The sequence below is a fragment of the Hyla sarda genome, chromosome 5 (genome assembly GCF_029499605.1).
Source record: "Hyla sarda isolate aHylSar1 chromosome 5, aHylSar1.hap1, whole genome shotgun sequence".
Classification (NCBI taxonomy): Eukaryota; Metazoa; Chordata; class Amphibia; order Anura; family Hylidae; genus Hyla; species Hyla sarda.
The window spans coordinates 122,432,010-122,452,338 of NC_079193.1; the positions used below are offsets into that span (position 1 = coordinate 122,432,010).

At 45.2% G+C, this 20,329-nt stretch overlaps 1 protein-coding gene across 8 annotated transcripts in view; it reads left to right on the forward strand.

Annotated features, from left to right (window-relative positions):
- Positions 1-20,329, forward strand: part of TRIP13 (thyroid hormone receptor interactor 13) — a 339,103-nt gene that overhangs the window by 303,520 nt on the left and 15,254 nt on the right. For all 8 annotated transcript variants that reach the window (XM_056520206.1, XM_056520208.1, XM_056520207.1 and 5 more), the window contains 3 exons: positions 11,576-11,729; positions 11,834-11,946; positions 12,281-12,350. In XM_056520206.1, the coding sequence (XP_056376181.1) occupies positions 11,576-11,729; positions 11,834-11,946; positions 12,281-12,350 (337 nt within the window). The remainder of the gene's footprint in view (positions 1-11,575; positions 11,730-11,833; positions 11,947-12,280; positions 12,351-20,329) is intronic.

The following is a 20,329-nucleotide window of genomic DNA, read 5'->3' on the forward strand; positions in this document are numbered from 1 at the left end:
ATGATTTTACAGCGGTTCTGACATAAACGCAAAAATATGAATACCCACATGTGACCCCATTTTGGAAACTACACCCCTTATGTAATGTAATAATGGGTACAATGAGCATTTACGCCCCACAGGTGTCTGACAGATTTTTGGAACAGTGGTCCGTGAAAATGAAAAATTTAATTTTTAATTTGCACAGCCCACTGTTCCAAAGATCTGTCAAATGCCAGTGGGGTGTAAATACTCACTGCACCCCTTATTAAATTCTGTGAGGGGTGTAGTTTCCAAAATAGGGTCACATGTAGGGGGGGTCCACTGTTCTGGCACCACGGGGGGCTTTGTAAACGCACATGGCCCTTGACTTCCATTCCAAACTATTTTTTTCCCAAAAGCTCAATGGCGCTCCTTCTCTTCTGAGCATTGTAGTGCGCCAGCAGAGCACTTGACGTCCACACATGGGGTATTTCCATACTCAGATGAGATGGGGTTATACATTTTGGGGGGTCTTTTCTGCTATTAACCCTTGCAAAAATGTGAAATTTGGGTGGGAAGTGCACATTTTAGTGAAAAAAACATTTTTTTTATTTTTTTACATATGCAAAAGTCGTGAAACCCCTATGGGGTATTAAGGCTCACTTTATTCCTTGTTACGTTCCTCAAGGGGTCTAGTTTCCAAAATGGTATGGCATGTGTTTTTTTTTTTTTTTTTGCTGTTCTGGCACCATAGGGGCTTCCTAAAGGCAACATGCCCCCCAAAAACCATTTCAGAAAAATGTACTCTCCAAAATCCCCTTGTCGCTCCTTCGCTTCTGAGCCCTCTACTGCGCCCGCCGAACAATTTACATAGGCATATGAGGTATGTGCTTACTCGAGAGAAATTGGGCTACAAACATAAGTATAAATTTGCTCCTTTTACCCCTTGTAAAAATTCAAACATTGGGTCTACAAGAACATTCGAGTGTAAAAAATCAAGATTGTGAATTTTCTCCTTCACTTTGCTGCTATTCCTGTGAAACACCTAAAGGGTTAAAACACTTACTGAATGTCATTTTGAATACTTTGAGGGGTGCAGTTTTTATAATGGGGGTCATTTGTGGGGTATTTCTAATATGAAGACCCTTCAAATCCACTTCAAACCTGAACTGGTCCCTGAAAATTTGTGAGTTTGAAAATTTTGTGAAAAATTGGAAAATTGCTGCTGAACTTTGAAGCCCTCTGGTGTCTTCCAAAAGTAGAAACTTGTCAATTTTATGATGCAAACATAAAGTAGACATATTGTATATGTGAATAAAAATTTTTTTTATTTGGAATATCCATTTTCCTTACAAGCAGAGAGCTTCAAAGTTAGAAAAATGCTAAATTTTCAAATTTTTCATCAAATTTGGGGATTTTTTACCAAGAAATTATGCAAGTTACCACAAAATTTTTCCACTATGTTAAAGTAGAATATGTCATGAAAAAACAATCTCGGAATCAGAATGATAACTAAAAGCATTCCAGAGTTATTAATGTTTAAAGTGACAGTGGTCAGATGTTCAAAAAATGTCCGGGTCCTACAGTGAAAATTGTCTTCGTCCTTAAAGGGTTAAGGGCCATAAACTCAGAGTTGTTAGGGGACACCTCCACCCCCAAATATTTAAATTGGTACACTGCCTGCAACCCATTAGGAAGCACAGAGGGCAAAACCCCCACTCAGGACAGTTAACACTCAGACCCAAAACTTCCCTAAACCTCTCTAACAGACAAAATAAAGCAGCCAGGGAGTCACCCACATCAGCCAAGTACACTAGGGTATCGTCTGCATAGAGAGAGATCTTCTCGGTCAGGGAACCCCTAGCGATCCCTTTAACCCCTTAAGGACACATGACGTACTGGAACGTCATGTGTCCACTCCCGATCTATAACGCGGGGCCACGGCGTGGCCCCGCGTCATAGCGGGTCGGGCCCGGCCTCTAACAACGGCCGGGACCCGTGGCTAATAGCGCGCGGCATTGATCGCTGTGCCGCGCGCTATTAACCCTTTAGACGCGGCGTTCAAAGTTGAACGCCGCGTCTAAAGTGAAACCGAAAGCATCCCGGCTAGCTCAGTCGGGCTGTTCGGGATAGCCGCGGCTAATCGCGGCATCCCGAACAGCTGACAGGACAGCGGGAGGGCCCCTACCTGCCTCCTCGCTGTCCGATCGCCGAATGACTGCTCAGTGCCTGAGATCCAGGCATGAGCAGTCATCCGGCAGAATCGTTGATCACTGGTTTCTTATGAGAAACCAGTGATCAACATAGAAGATCAGTGTGTGCAGTGTTATAGGTCCCTATGGGACCTATAACACTGCAAAAAAAAAGTGAAAAAAAAAAGTGAATAAAGATCATTTAACTCCTCCCCTATTAAAAGTTTGAATCACCCCCCTTTTCCAATAAAAAAAAAAACACAGTGTAAATAAAAATAAACATATGTGGTATCACCGCGTGCGGAAATGTCCGAATTATAAAAATATATCATTAATTAAACCGCTCGGTCAATGGCGTGCGCGCAAAAAAATTCCAAAGTCCAAAATAGTGCATTTTTGGTCACTTTTTATATCATTTAAAAATGATCAATAAGTCCTATCAATGCAAAAATGGTACCGTTAAAAACTTCAGATCACGGCGCAAAAAATGAGCCCTCATACCGCCCCATACACGGAAAAATAAAAAAGTTATAGGGGTCAGAAGATGACAATTTTAAACGTATTAATTTTCCTGCATGTAGTTATGATTTTTTCCAGAAGTCCGACAAAATCAAACCTATATAAGTAGGGTATCATTTTAATCGTATGGACCTACAGAATACATATCAGGTGTCATTTTTACCGAAAAATGTACTACGTAGAAACGGAAGCCCCCAAAAGTTACAAAACAGCGTTTTTTTTTTCAATTTTGTCGCACAATGATTTTTTTTCCCGCTTCACCATAGATTTTTGGGCAAAATGACTGACGTCATTACAAAGTAGAATTGGTGGCGCAAAAAATAAGCCATCATATGGATTTTTAGGTGTAAATTTGAAAGAGTTATGATTTTTTAAAGGCAAGGAGCAAAAAACGAAAATGCAAAAACGGAAAAACCTCCGGTCCTTAAGGGGTTAATTGAGGTAGAGGAGCGAACTGCCACTGCCAGGGGCTCAACAGCTAAAGCAAAGAGAAAGGGATTGCCTAATGCCTCTGCCAAACTGGAACGCCTCAGAGATCTCTAAATTAGTGCGCACTCGGGCCCTAGGGGAGTCATACAGCAACTGAACCCATTTCCGAAAAACAGGTCCGAAGCGGAGGATTCACATCAAGCACCAAATATAGGGTTAAAAGCCTTATAGACATCCAGGCTGACCACATAACCAGTGGATCCGCACTCCTCCGCTGCGGAAATGTTAAGCTGGAGTCTTTTTACATTCACGTCAGTCGCCCTTCCCAGCATGAACCCAGTCTGGTCAGGATTTACTACAGAGGAAATGACCCCCCCCCCTGAGCTTGTTCGCCAGGACCTTCACAAAAAGTTTGATATCTACGTTGAGGAGGGAAATGGGACGATAAGAGTCCGGCAAAGTCGGATCTTTACCAGGCTTAGGTAGTACCACAATCAAAGCCTCTCTCATAGAGTCCGGTAGGGTCCCAGACTCCAAGGCCACCGTATACAATTTAAGTAAGATGGTGATCAATTTCTCCTCATTCAGCCTGTACCAGTCCCCCACCAAGCCATCCAGTCCCGGGGTCTTCCCAGAGGGCAAGTCTTTCATAACCCTGGACACCTCATCAGCTGTCAGCGGGGCCTCCAAACCAGAGGACTGGAGCGAGGACAACGGGACAAGGGGAAGCTCACTCAGGAAAGATAGTATTGTCTCAGGGGCCACCCCAGAGGTGGAGGAATATAGGGAGCTGTAGAAAGAGTGGAATATCTCATTAATGACTAACGGGGCAGAGCTAAGGGACCCATCCCGAGTGCGCACACAGGGTATAGAAGCCACATGCCGGCTCTCCCTAGACAAGTAGGCCAGAAGTTTCCTTTTCTTATCCCCAAATTCAAATATAGCTGCCTCCCTTGCTGCCAATTTCAAGTGAACCCTATCTCTCTGGACAATTAACAGAGACCTCTGAGCCCTAGCCCACTCCCTTTCAGCCTCTGGAGTAGGGTCCCTCACCACTTCTGCCTCAAGAACCCCTATGTCTGACTGCAGCGCCCGTTCCTGGGCTCCCAATGACGCCCGTCAGCCTGCCACCCCCACCACAAACGCTCCCCTAACCGTGGCTTTATAAGCATCCCACTGGATGAGAACATCTGTATGGGAGGCATTGTGAGTCCAATAGTCAGAGTGAGAATTCTCCAAGGCAGAGGAAATTTCCTCCTCCTGAAGCCACCCTGGATGCATTCACCACAACCATGAAGAGGGCCTAGGACCCAGGGGCAAGGTAACAATTAAGGCAGAATGATCTGAGATCCCTCTAGTATAGTACACCTCACTCATCGCAGGGAGTAGATCAGCCAAAGCAAAGATCAATTCGGGAGAAGGTTCTATGAACCGAGGAGTAGTAAGAGAAGACTGAGTCGTCCGGGTATTTCCATCACCAAAGGTCGGTAAGGCCCAACCCCAGACGCCAAGAAGCTAATGGAGAGGATCCGGGTCCACAGCACTGGTGCAATTGAGCTGAAGGTCAGGAACCACATTAAAGTCTCCTATAAAAAAAGAACAGGGTCAATAGGGAAGGAAGTCAGCTTATCCACAATTGATTCTAAAAGGGTGACGTGAAAGGGAGGAGACACGTACAAAGAGATGAGGGTAAAGCAAAAGGATGACAACCCACAGTGCAAGATCACGTACCTACAGAAGGAAACCTGGGAGATTATCAAGGAAGGGACTTAGAGACCAGGACAGAGACTCCTCTAGCAAGAGACGAGTAGGAAGAGTGGTAACCCTTTGCTACCCACGCCCTTTTAGGGCCAGGACCTTTTGACCCATGAGGTGAGTTTCCTGGAGACAAACAATATGCGGGGAATGTCTCTAAACAAAATCCAGGCACAGCGCCCTCTTAAACTTGGAAATGAGACCATGGACGTTCCAACTTAAAATCTTAAGGGACCCCATGATGAAATCTAAAAAACTCGCCAACAGGGCCTACTTCAGCATACAAGTACCCAGCAACTAGAAGAGCTCCCATGCACACCAAATACAACCAGACAGCATGGACAGACAACACACAGTACACCATCAAACATCAAAAACAAATAAGAGCAGTAGAACTGAAACAATCCCAGAACAAAACCCTGTCTAACACTAACTAAACCAGTGCAGACCTGTACCCCTAACAAATTAACCATATCAGGCGAGTGCAGGAGCAACTATCCATCACCAACCGCTGCCCCCCACGCACCCCATTAACGAAGGCAAAACCACCCCCTGACCCTCTAACCAGGGTACCTTAGGGGCAACTCGAACCTCAGCCACCTAACATTCCAAGCCTATCCGCTAACTAGCTAATCAGGGAGTAGGCAAGCAGAGAATTAAATCCGTCAGGTGAGCAACCCTAGGAGCAGCCTCTGCCCATTGCAACGCCTCAGCATGTCAGGTGAAGAACTTGGTAGTGCATCCATGCACCATTCGTAGACGAGCCGGATACAACATGGCATATTGATATCCTTTGTAGCGAAGTATGGCTCGAACCTCCGTAAATTGGGTGCTTTGTTTGCGTAGCTCAACGGAGAAGTCCGGGTAGAAGGAGACTCTACTGTCACCAACAAGTACCCCGCCCTTAATCCTCACTGCTCTCAGGATAGCATCCCTATCTTTAAAGTGAAGAATCTTGTCCAGAAACTGTCTTGGAGGTCCTCCAGGAACCGGGGGTCTAGCAGCGACCCGGTGGGCCCTCTCCACAGAGAAGAAGAGGGAGAAGGTATCCGCAGGCAGAAGCTTTTTCAGCCAGGACTCCAGAAAGGCCACAGGATCAGTCCCTTCAGCCTTATCCGGAAGGCCCACTATCCGAACATTGTTGCGCAGGAGGCGGTTTTCAAAGTCATCAGCCCTGTCCACAATACCCCGGAACTGCCGCTGAAGATCAACAATCTGCTGAGGGATAGGGCCAAGAGTGTCTTCCACCATAGAGACTCTGTTTTCCACCTCCATGGTGCGTTCTCGCAGCTTTTGCATCTCATGACGCAGGATAACAAACTCCTGTCTAAGCTCGTCCACCTTGGAGATCATTGAGGTATGGCAAGAGGTTATAGTAGACAATACTTCGGTAAAACGAAGGTCCATGAGGGCCCCATCACATTGCATCCTGTCAGGAGAACGAAGGGGTGAGACACCTGAAGGACGGTCAGCCAGGGGGGACAGACTGACAAGCACTGCCCAACAGATCCTCAGACCTAGAAAATTGACTCAGCGTTTTTGCAGCATTGGCCGCCACTTTAGTAGATAGAGGTGTCTGGGCGACAGTCACGTTGGGAGCGACCACCAGCCTCCGAATGACCATCATCTGGAGAAACATCCTCCTCCAAGGAAGGTCGGCCCACACCAACCACGGATTTGTTGCGCTTGGATCTACCCCTCGGGCCTCCCATGGTAGGACACAGACACTTAACCGGGTAAGTATTTGCAAAGTAAAGCACCAGAGCCAGCAGCGCCACTTCCGTCCCAGGGTTCACCCCTCCAGGTTAGATAGCAAAAAGGTCCACAATAACAGGGACTATAGCTGCAACAGTCTCCAGAAGAATAAAGGCCCCTCGCAAGGACTACAGCCCCAACAGGTTTCAGCACGCACAGTCAGTAGGGAGAACAGCACAGTCCAGTACAGGAGGGGGTTAAAGGAACAGCTTGCAGGAGGGACCACTGGTCAGGGCCCAGACCCTCAGCCCTGCAAGTCCCAGAAAAGATGTGATCCACACTCCTAGGGGGTGGCAGGTATATAGGAGAGGGCTTGGTACTCACCTTCCCCCACTAGCAGAATGCACAGTCTCAGCTCCCCAGCCTCTCTCTCCCTGCAGCACAGGACAGCGGGAGTAGCCTAGGTAACCAGGCCGAGTTCGGGCCACGCCCATGAAGGACAGCAATGGCTGCCCTCTCCACAGGAACAGCCCGGGACACCAGCAAGCTCAAGATAGCCTGGAACAGCACTCCGCCGGCATGCCTCACCACCAATCTCCTTCAGAGGCTGCCCGCCCTGGAAGCACAGCCACAGCTCTCCCACCTCAGGTGCCAGTCACAGCAGCGCCTGCACACTGCTCCCGACACCAGAACGGAGCTCCGGTCTTTCCCGCCGCGGGAGCAGAGGGCCCTAGGGCACAGCAGGAGGCATCCAGTAAGGGGCACCTCAGGGTCAGGTGGGTAAATAACAGGGTAAATGCAGCGGTGAGTGGGAGCCCAGGGGACACACGTCTTCTCAGCTCCCCATGCAGGCCACGCCCTTATTTATTTATATTTAACTATATTTTGTGCTGCTTTAGACAAGGCCTAATAGGCTATGGTAGGTATTTGATAGAACATGGGTGCCAAGCAAGCCCCATCCCTCTGTAAAACCTCTGAACTGAAGTGAAAAGTTTTTGATTACCAACGTGCCGGGGCTACAAAAAATAAAATAAAAAAAACTTTAATTCACCTTTCGACGTTCCCCTGTTGCGCCGATATCTGTGTTTCAATGTACAGAGAAGGCCCAGCACTCACCAAGGTAGATGCAAGAATGTGACATTTATTCACATAAGTGAACAGAACGCGTTTCGGCGGGATAGCCTTCCTCTGCTGTCTAGTACATACATCAGCTTTCTTAGTTATATGCACTCGAGGAGGCGCCCTTAAATGACGTCACTCCCAGCCCGGCACGGCGCATGTGAAATCAGTCGTCATGACAACATTATGTAAACAAACAGGTGTGGTAAAACATAACAGTGGCATAATAATAAAAACAGTAGCTAGAATCATATATCAGGGCAGTGAACTCGCGCTGGCAAGCGGGTTCACCAGAGTTCATTAGAGCGCTCCAGCTGGGCGCTCAGTGTATCCCGGCTGACAGCCACCGCTGGACTTGTAACATCAGAACGTGTGAGTTACTGATGGGGTAGGCAGATGAAGTGGGCATGTCTTATGGTGTGGCGGAGCGCTAATTCAACATGGGGCGGCATGTTGATGATGGACAGGCGCTCATGTCTGGGGACACCTGACAGACCTGCAGCGCATCGCATAACACCATGATAGAAAGTGGATCGGGCATTGCGGGGCAGCGGATTGCTCCTGGACATGGGGTAGAAGTCTTTGAATCAGATGCGGGGCCATGTCTAGGTAAGTCCACTGCAGGAGATAGGAATAGCATCATAGTGAAGGTTCCGTAAAAAGTCCAAAGGAAATGCTGTATATCTCTCCACGTATAAGTAAGAAATCAAAGTCCCAAAGTCAATATACCATATAGCTAATGGAGAGAGACGCCATGCTGGGACTAAGGTGGATGGCTAGCATTGCCAGTAAATTCGGGATACATATAGAATGCAGAGGAGCGTGAAGTTACTATTTGACATTATATCCACTGCAACATTATATACAAAAAATACAAAATATACATATATACAAGCCAAGTGCTACAGCAACCTTGGTAAGGAAGGAAATCATGCATGAATCCAGTACATGTGTCGGGCACATATCAAGATTATAATGGTACTAATACATACCGCACCACCCCTGTAATGAGAGAAAAGATGCTAGTTTGTCCCACCGGTTTGAACCTGAGAGAGCTAAAAAAAAAAGCAAATGTTAGTCTGAGAACAACCGAATGATACCTATAACAAAGTACCTATCTCATACTCCCTATTAAGACCTTTAGGTGCAAGGATCTGGAGAGTATGTACGGCTTTGCGTTGTAACAGACGTCTTTTCAAGTCACCCCCCCCCCCCGTTTGGCAAGAGTGACTTGTTCAATCACCTGGATCTTCATCAGGCATACAATACAATGAAAAACGGTTACATTTATAGTGTAAGAAAATTGATGACCACTTCCGGGGAACCGGAAAACAACGTGTCACTGTGATCAAATTGACACTAATATAAAATATTTATGCAATAGATGCAGTAGGTTTGTGAACTAAGAATATAAATAGTGAAATAGTAAAAATGTTTGCAATAATTGTAAAAAAATTATTTTTTACAATTATTGCAAACATTTTTACTATTTCACTATTTATATTCTTAGTTCACAAACCTACTGCATCTATTGCATAAATATTTTATATTAGTGTCAATTTGATCACAGTGACACCTAGCAGTGACACGTTGTTTTCCGGTTCCCCGGAAGTGGTCATCAATTTTCTTACACTATAAATGTAACCGTATTTCATTGTATTGTATGTCTGACGAAGATCCCGGTTCAGGTTCGAAACGCGTTGCCAATAAAGAACTTTATCTCCATCCCTGGGTACCAGCGCCTTCTTGAGAGGAACTCATCCACGTATTTATCTCCATTGCTACTTACCGGACTGACGGACGTCACACCGGGTTGTTCCTCGTGGCAGCGGTTTCCCTTGATCTTCTACACAGAGACGCTACTGTAGGTGTTGTGCTCTGAGCGCAACACCTAGGGGTAAGAACCAATCTTTACGTTAAGCCTTTATCATCATCAAACGGTTCTCACTAGGGGCGCACCTCCTGTTGTTTTTTTCTCTCGTTTATATATTGTTCAATCACCTGAAAGCGCAATTGCGACACAGTGTGATTCTTTTCTTTGAAATGTTGAGGTATAGGGAGTAGTAGGTTTTCACAGCGTATGGTAGATTTATTAGAAATCTGATCTTTAATCACCTGCATGGTCTCGCTTATGTACAATAGGCCACAAGGGCATTTAATCGCGTAGACCACATTCTTAGTTCTGCATGTGAAGAAACCTTTGATATTGAATGTTTTACCGGTATGTGGATCAAAGAGTTTGTCCCCTTTTAAGACATTATTGTATTGTGCACACTGTAGGCCTGGGAACGTGCCTTGTCGTCTTGGTGCCAGTGTGTTCCATTTGGTCTCTCGTGTTTCAGGTTCTGCCCTAACTAGGTTGTTCCGCAGGTTGGGTGCACGTTTATTACAGATGAGGGGTGGTGAGGCGAATTCTGTTATGTTGTGTTATGCATCATGTAGAATTTTCCAATGTTTGCGAATGATGTTATCAATGCGGGGGATGGACGGGTGGAATTGACGGACAAAAGGTATGCATGGTGTGGATATGTTGTTGTTAGGGCGTGTTGTAATATCAGTTCTTGCTTCTTTAAGTAGGGCCCGTGGGTACCCCCTTTCCATAAATTTGTGCTCCATTTCAGTGAGTCTTGTCTCCATGAGGGTGGGATCTTTGACAATCCGACGGACTCGCTGAAATTGGGACTTAGGTATAGCTTTTTTAATACTGTGAGAGTGGGCACTTTGATAATGTAGTATGCTGTTCCTGTCTGTCTGTTTTCTATGCAGGTCTGTAGTAAGTCCACCCTCAGTATTTTGCTGACTACTGTGTCAAGGAAGGATACTGACTCTTGTGAGCATGTCATAGTAAACCGTAATTCTGTCCATATGGAGTTCAAATATGTCAGAAAAGATTGTAATGTTTCAAGAGGTCCCTCCCAAATGCAAAATATGTCGTCGATGAATCGACGCCATATTTTCGCATGTGTCTGAAAAAAAAAGTGTGGTTGTAAATATAAGTCTCTTCAAAATGCGCCATATACGCATTAGCATACGGGTGGGCCACGTTCGCCCCCATAGCCGAGCCACGCTTCTGAAGGTAATATGTATTTTGGTACATAAAATAATTGTCATACAAAACAACCCTAAGAAGGTCTGTGAAGAAGTCTTGTTGTTGTTCAGTATATGTGCTTTTATCCAGCAGCCACCTGGTGGCTATAATTCCCTTCTGATGATCAATGGATGTATAGAGGCTTACTACATCGATGGTAGTAAGCCATGTTTCGCTGGAGATGTTAGTCAGTCTGTAAATGTTATTTAAAAAGTCTGAGGTATCAAGTGGGAAAGATGTAGTTTGCCTGACTAGTGGGGTAAGTGCCTTTTCAAGTGTAATGGATAACGGGCTCAGTACAGAGTCAATAGAAGCCACTATGGGTCTACTGGGGGGGTTCGTGAGTGTTTTGTGCACCTTTGGTAGAATATAAATGACTGGGGTGATGGGGGATTCTTTTTTAAGGTATATACCCATTTTTGTGTCTATGGTCCCTGTTACAATGTGATGTTTGATAAGGTCATCAATCTGCGGTGTTTCAGTCCTCTGGTGCTAGTCTTCTTTCTACTTCCTGGGGACGGTGACTCATACTGCGCTCAGTGTATCGTCAGCCGTAGCGATGTCCTGCCTCGGCCGGTGATAGGCTGAGTGCACTGTCATGTAAAGAGCCTGGATCCTGCCTTCTACCTGCTGCCATGTAAGGAGCCTGGGCCCCGCCTTCTCCCTGCTTCCATAGTTGAAAAACATAGTACATGAAAAAACCACATAAGTTTCTGCAACTATCGCAGTATTAGTTTGACCTAATTACGCCATATCACCCAAAAAATAACGAAAATGCATCTTCTGGATTTAATGTTGTTTACTTTTTTTTTTCTAGGTACCCTAACGTAGTTATACTGACAACTTCGAACATTACTGAGAAAATAGATTTGGCCTTTGTTGACAGAGCAGATATAAAACAATACATTGGCCCTCCATCACCTGCTGCAATTTTCAACATTTACATTTCTTGCATAGAAGAACTTATGAAGGTAATGCTTAACCTGTTTGTTCATCAAAAAAGACAGACTACTATCCTTTTTAATTAGATGTATTTTACATCAAATTTAGGTTAGGTTTCATTTTTGTTTTTTAGCGCCAGATAATTTATCCCAGACAGCAACTTCTTACTTTAAGAGACTTGGAAATGATCGGCTATGTGGAGAACAATATATCTAAGCTTAGTTTATTGCTTAATGACATTTCCAGGTAAGTTGTTAGATGTTAACATGGTTTTAGATTTAGGGGATAAGTTATAGACACTGTAGGGGGCCCCGACAGTGCACAGGAAGGCGGCATTTCTGTCCCCAGCATGACGCGTTTGCCGACATGCCCCCCCACCCCCAATATATTCCATAGACATACATGGAGGGGGCGTGTCAGCTGCTGCTTCATGCAGGTATGAAACACTCCCTTCATGCGGACTGCCGGGGCCCCGTGCAGGAGATCACAGGGGGCCCCAGAGGTCGATCTATAACTTTTCCCCTATCCTTCAGTGGTGTTGTCATTGTTTATTTTTGTAATATTTTTTTTTTTTTTGCAGAAAAAGTGAGGGTCTCAGTGGTAGAGTTCTTCGGAAACTTCCTTTTTTGGCACATGCCCTTTTTATACAAGTAGGTACCAATATTTTTATTTATTTATTCCTGACAATTTTTGGGGGGATGAGGCAAGGAGTGAAAATGTTTAAAGACATTAGAAACCCTTACCTTAACCCCTTAAGGACAGACCAATTTTTTACCTCAATGACCAGGCTCTTTTTTTTTTTATTTGACATGTATCTCTTTAAATTGTAATAACTTTAGAACGCTTTTTCTGAGCGGGGCAATTCTGAGAGTTTTTTCATGACATATTGTACTTTATATGTGGTGCATTTTTGTTGACACATGCAGCAGTCTTTTGTGAAAAACTCCAAAATATTGTGAAAAACTGGAAAATTTGTGGCGTTTTTATTTTATTTTTATGTGTACACTGTACGATAAAAGTGATGTTATACAGGGGTGTGGAAATTTAAAAAAAAACTACTTGTCCAAGGGACTAAAGCGGAACACAATCTACTTGTCCCTCAAGAAAATCTACTTGTCCTGGTTGATGAAATAATTTCAACCAAAATAGTACGATTCACCCCACTAGACCACCAGGGATGAATATAAGATCCCTTTAGACACTGCTGATAGCGGTGATCTAATGGTTTAATAGGTGATCGCAGTATGTCAGGCTATTAGCAGCGGGAGAGCTGTAGCTCCTCTTACACCAGAGACAAGCCCAGAAAAGTCTAGATGTAACTTTTTGATAACCTTATAAAAAATTTCTCATATGAAGTGACCAAAAATGAGCAATTCTGGACTACTTTTTACATTTACACCGTTCACCGTATGGTTTAATTAACATTATATTTTAATAGTCTGGACATTTCCACATGTAGCGATACCACTTATGTTTATTTTTGTACATTATTTTTATTTAAAGAAAATTGGAAACTTTTATTAGGAAAGGGGCTTATTCACATGTATACGCACTTTTTTAAATATTTTAATCACTATTTTTCAGTCTCAATAGGGACTTATGTGTTACTGGGGGGGGGATGGTTCTGCTTCTCCAGTTTATGTGCTGCATTTTGTGTCCGAAAATGCTGGAAGTTGCATTTAGTTACTAGATAACTACAACTCCCAGCATGCCCTGATACAGCCTATGGTTCTGTGGGTGTTGCAGCATGTTGCACTGTATAGTACAGTTGAGGTTATTCTGGGACATGCTGGGAGTTGTAGTTTTGGTTTGTGTCAGCTGCAGAGCCATAGGATGTGTCAAGGAATACTGGGAATTGTAGTTAGTAACTACAACACCCAGCATGCCCTGATGTAGCCTATGGCTCTGCAGCTGACCCGAACCAAAACTACAACTCCCAGCATGTTGCACTTTATAGTTCTACAGTTTAGGTTATGGTCCAACATGCTGGGAGTTGTAGTTTTGGTTCGGGCGTGTTTGTGTGCATCCGTGGGGCTCTTGGTCGTCGGGTGAGTATGAAGGGTGGGATTCTGGGGGTGCAATTTAGTGCGGGTGCCACTAAAAATAAATAAAATTAGATGGCACAACTGCCCTAATGCCCGACGTGACAGTCCGCTCCTATACAAAACATTCATGCATACACATATCATACATGCACCAGCCACTGCCCCCATATCATACATACACACACCCCCGCCACTGCCCCCCCCCCCCACATCATACATTACATACACACATACACTCACACCATACATATACACCATACATATGCACACATCATACATACACCTGCCGCTGCCCACCCCACATCATACAACACATACATACACACATCACACTTAGACATCATACACACATCATACATTACATACACACACATCACACTTAGACATTATACACACATCATACATTACATACACATCACACATAGACATCATACATTACATACACTCACACCATACATATACACCATACATATGCACACATCATACATACACCTGCCGCTGCCCACCCCACATCATACAACACATACATACACACATCACACTTAGACATCATACACACATCATACATTACATACACACACATCACACTTAGACATTATACACACATCATACATTACATACACATCACACATAGACATCATACATTACATACACTCACACCATACATATACACCATACATATGCACACATCATACATACACCTGCCGCTGCCCACCCCACATCATACATCACATACATACACATCACACTTAGACATTATACACACATCATACATTACATACACATCACACATAGACATCATACACACATACACTCACACCATACATATCCACCAGTGTTTCCCAACCAGGGTGCCTCCAGCTGTTGCAAAACTACAACTCTCAGCATGCCCAGGGCATGCTGGGAGTTGTAGTTTTGCAACAGCTGGAGGCACCCTGCTTGGGAAAAACTGATATACACCATATATATGCATACATACACCTGCCGCTGCCCCCCCATTATACATTACATACACACATCACACATACACTCACACCATACATATACAACCACCCTACCTGCCGCCGCCTGTATTCTCGGTCTCCTCACCTGATCCGGCCATGAGTGGACATCAGAGCTGTAGTCCCGGCCGGTGTGGGGTGAGATTTCCGTCCTCCCCTCCCCCCCTGCTCTGTGTTTTCCCCGTGCAAACAAGCAACCGCCCCGTGATGGATTAGGTCCTATGGAGACAGATCAGGGGGAGGGATAGAGCTGTGTGCGGGGGATAGAGCTGTGTGTGGGGGATGGAGCTGTGTGTGGGGGATGGAGCTGTGCACAGAGCTGTCTACGTCCTTTCTCTCACCCTGCTGTGTCTTCTGAGCTGCGTCCTGCGGGAGGGGAGATAAGGGGTCTCTGCAGTCAGCTGGACGCCGCCACCCCCTCCATACACTCTGAGTGTCGGTGTGAGGTATAGACTTCCATCGGCTCCTGCGCCTCACACCGACATTAAAGAAAAATAAGGGAGAAGTCTGTCTGTCCCTGCTAGCCCGATACAGGGCTAAATCTATAAACAATTCACCTGCCCGGCACCCAAAACTACTTGTCCCGGGCGTCGGGCTATAGGATTTCCACATCCCTGTTATATTTATTCTGTGGGTCAGTACGATTATGGCGATACCCATTCTATATAGCTTTCTATGTTCTTTTTCCTTTTCTGAGCAAAATTATTTTTCTGCCATTCATTTTTCAACAGCCGTAACTTTTTTATTTTTCGTCCAACGCCATTGAGTAAGGGCTTATTTTTTGCAAGAGGAACTGTACTTTTTAATGGTGCTACCTTTTGATCTTTTTTATTCCGTTATTTGTACCAAAATTGGCGAATTTTGTGCTTTTTTTTAATGTTTACGGCGTTCACCGTGCAGGATAATTTAGATAATAGTTTTATAGTACACGTCACGAAGTTTTTTGGTGATAATACAGGGCTTTTATTGGGAAATGTGAATTTTTTTTTTTTTTACACTTCATTCTTTTATTGAAGAACTTTATATTAAATTTTTTACACTTTTTACAGGTTATACTATGCTGCAATACATTTGTACTGCAGCACAGTGTGACCTGATAAGCTGCACACAGCACATCCTTGTGCGATCCAGCCTGTGGCTGGATCTCACAGGCTTCCGTAGCAGGCAGACAGGAGGTCATGATCTGACCTCCTGCTGCCATAGCAACCAACAGCGACCCATGATCGTATCGCGGCGCCACCATTGGTGGACAGGGGGAGAGCTACGGGGTTAATGCTGCCGGGACCAGTGCGATGGCAGCTGCGGCGGGACTCCAGCTATGAGTGACAGCCGGGTCTCGCTGCCGATCTCCTGCGCTGCCAGCGGCAGTGCCGGAGATAGCTATGACGTATGCATACGTCCCATCGCGCGAATGTGTCGGATGCTGACACGTATGCATATGTCCTATAGCTGGAAGGGGTTAAAAGCAGTGATGTAAACAGAGTAAAATAAGTTTTTTAACATGAAATATTTTGATTTCTTTGGCCACTAAAATCTGAATTGTATTCAGAGGTCATTAGTCATGAGGGGTTGGGGGGGGGTCAGGACCCCCCCTCGGCAATGTCAGGGGATGGCTGCTGAATGATTTCAGCAGGCATCCTGTTCCCCGCCGGCAAATGGTGGTGACCTGAAATCTGCAGGGTGTACTGGTACGCCCTACGTCCTTAACCCGTACAGGACCTAGGGCGTATGGATACGCCTTCTGTTCCTGGGTCTTAAGGACCCAGGGCGTACCTGTACGCCCGTGGGAATTTCGGTCCCCTGGCCGGGGTGACTGCTGAAATCAATCAGCAGGCACCCCGTGCAAATGCCCAGGGGGGTCATCAGACCCCCCATATCGGCGCAAATCGCAAGTGAATTCACACTTGCGATTTGTGCCGATTTCGGGTCATACGGTCTATGGTGACCCAGTGACCCGGAATATAAGGGGGATCGCAGTTGTCTAAGTCACCCACGATCCCCCTCTAGCGATAGGAGTGAGGTGGCAGAGGTGCCACCCCTCCTATCTCTGCTATTGGTGGTCTAGACGCGACCACCAATAGCAGATCAGGGGCGGGGGGGTTTACTTTCGTTTTCCCCGTTCTGCCCACCCACAATAGGCGGGGCAGAACGGGAAAACGACGGGGACCGAATGCCGAAGATCCACCTACCCATCGGTGGAAGCCGCGGGACGGGATCGGCGGCGGTGATCGGCGCGGGCGGCGATGTCGTGCAGCAGAAGAGGACGGCTCCCTGGATCCGACGGAAGCCGGTAAGTTGCTTAGCAACATCTAGAGGGCTACAGTCTGAGACTGTAGCCCTCCAAATGTTGCAAAACTAGAACTCCCAGCATGCCCAGACAGCTGCTGGGCATGGTGGGAGATGCAGTTTTGCAACAGCTGGAGGTCTACAGTTTAGAGACCACTGCACAGTGATCTCTATACTGTAGCACTCTAGATCTTGCAAAACTACAACTCCTAGCATGCCCACATAGCTGTTTGCTGTCTGTGCATGCTGGAATTTGTAGTTTTGCAACATCTGGAGGTCCACAGTTTGGAGATCACAGTGCAGTGGTCTCTATCTGTAGCTCTCCAGATGTTGCAAAACTGAAAATCCCAGCATGCCGAAACAGCTGTCTCGGCATGCTGGGAGTTGTAGTTGCGATCCCTCCAGCTGTTGCATAACTAGATCTCCCAGCATGCCCTTCGGCGATCAGTACATGCTGGGAGTTGTAGTTTTGCAACAGTTATAGGCACACTGGTTGAAAAATACTGAGTTAGGTAACAGAACCTAACTGAAGGTTTTCCAACCAGTGTGCCTCCAGCTGTTGCAAAACTACAACTCCCAGCATGCACGGTCTGTCAGTACATGCTGGGAGTTGTAGTTTTGAAACAGCTGGAGGTTTGCCCCCCCATGTGAACTTACAGGGTACATTCACACGGACAGGTTTACAGTAAGTTTCCTGCTTCAAGTATTTGCGCCGCAGCGCAGGGAAGCTCACTGTAAACCTGCGCCCGTGTGAATGTACCCTAAAAACACTACACTACACTAACACATAATAAAGGGTAAAACACTACATAAACACCCCCTTACACTGTCTCCCCAATAAAAATTAAAAATGTATTGTACTGCAGTGTTTCCAAAACGGAGCCTCCAGCTGTTGCAAAACAACTCCCAGCATTTCCGGACAGCCACTGACTGTCCAGGCATGCTGGGAGTTTAGCAACATCTGGAGACACCCTGTTTGGGAATCACTGGCGTAGAATACCCCTATGTCCACCCCTATGCAATCCCTAATTTAGTCCTCAAATGCGCATGGCGCTCTCTCACTTCAGAGCCCTGTCGTATTTCAAGGAAACAGTTTAGGGCCACATATGGGGTATGTCCGTAATCGGGAGAAATTGCGTTACAAATTTTAGGGGGCTTTTTCTCCTTTTATCCCTTATGAAAAGGAAAAGTTGGGGGCTACACCAGCCTGTCAGTGTAAAAAAATGTAAAATTTTACACTAAAATGCTGGTGTTGTCCTTTACTTTTTATTTTCACAAGTGTTAAAAGGAAAAAAAGACCCCCAAAATTTGTAACGCAATTTCTCCTTAGTACGGAAATACCCCATTTGTGGGCGTAAAATGTTCTGCGGGCTCATAACAAGGCTCAAGAGTGAGAGCGCACATGTACATTTGAGGCCTAAATTGGTGATTTGCACAGGGGTGGCTGATTTTACAGCGGTTCTGACATAAACGCAAAAAAATTAATACCCACATGTGACCCCATTTTGGAAACTACACCCCTCACGGAAAGTAACAAGGGGTATAGTGAGCCTTTACACCCCACAGGTGTTTGACGAATTTTCATTAATGTTGGATGGAAAAATGAAAAAAAAAAATTTCACAAAAATGCTGGTGTTACCCAAAATTTTTCATTTTCACAAAGAAACATAGGAAAAAAGCCCCCCAAAATTTGTAACCCCATTTTTTCTGAGTAAGAAAATACCCCATATGTGGATGTAAAGTGCTCGGCGGGAGAACTACAATGCTCAGAAGAGAAGGAGCACCATTGGGATTTTGAAGATAAAATTTGTCCGGAATTGAAGGCTACGTGTGTTTACAAAGCCCCCATAGAGCCAGAACAATGGACCCCCCCCCCCCACATATGACCCAATTTTGGAAACTACACCCCTCACATAATATAATAAGGGGTACAGTGAGCATTTACGCCCCACAGGTGTCTGACAGATTTTTGGAACAGTGGTCCGTGAAAATGAAAAATTAAATTTTTCATTTGCACAGCCCACTGTTCCAAAGATCTGTCAAACGCCAGTGGGGTGTAAATACTCACTGCACCCCTTATTAAATTCTGTGGGGGGTGTAGTTTCCAAAATGGGGTCATGTGGGGGGGGGTCAACTGTTCTGGCACCATGGGGGGGCTTTGTAAACGCACTTGGCCCCCGACTTCTATTCCAACCAAATTCTGTCTTCAAAAGCTCAATGGTGCTCCTTCTCTTCTGAGCATTGTAGTGCGCCAGCAGATCACTTGATGTCCACACATTGGGTATTTCCATACTCAGAAGAAATCGGGTTACAAATTGTGGGGGTCATTTTCTCCTATTACCCCTTGTAAAAATATAAAATGTGGGGGAAAACCAGCATTTTAGTTAAACTTTTTTTTTTTTCATTTACACATCCGACTTTAGCAAAAAGTCGTCAAACACCTGTGAGGTTTTAAGGCTCACTGTACCCCTTGATGTGTTCCTTGAGAGGTGTAGTTTCTAAAATACAATGCCATGTGGTACAATGCCATTTTTTGCTGTTCTGGCACCATAGGGGCTTCCTAAATGCGACATGCCCTCCAAAAACCATTTCAGCAAAATTTGCTTTTCAAAAGCCAAGTGTAACTCCTCTTCTGAGCATTGTAGTGCGCCAGTAGAGCACCTGACGTTCACACTTGGGGTATTTCCATACTCAGAAGAGATGGGGTTACAAATTTTGGGGGGCACTTTGTCCTATTATCCCATGTAAAAATGTAAAATTTTGGGGAAAACTAGCATTTTAGTGGAAAAAAATTTATAAATCATTTACACATCCAAATTTAACAACAAGTCGTCAAACACCTGTGGGGTGTTAAGGCTCACTGGACCCCTTGTTACGTGCCTTGAGGGGTGTTGTTTCCAAAATAGTATCCATGTGGGTTTTTGTTTGCTGTTCTGGCACCATAGGGGCTTCCTAAATGCAACATTCCCCACAAAAACCATTTCAGAAAAACTCACTCTCCAAAATCCCATTGTCGCTCCTTCCCTTCTGAGCCCTCTACTGCGCCCGCCGTACACTTGACATACACATATGAGGTATTTCCTTACTCACGAGAAATTGGGCTACACATTTTAGGAAGATTTCTCTCCTTTTACCCCTTGTAAAAATACAAGAACATGCCAGTGTAAAAAATGAAGATTTTGAATTTTCTCCTTCAATTTGCTGCTATTCCTGTGAAACACCTAAAGGGTTAACAAACCTTTTGAATGTCATTTTGGGGGGTGCAGTTTTTATAATGGGGTCATTTGTTGGGCATTT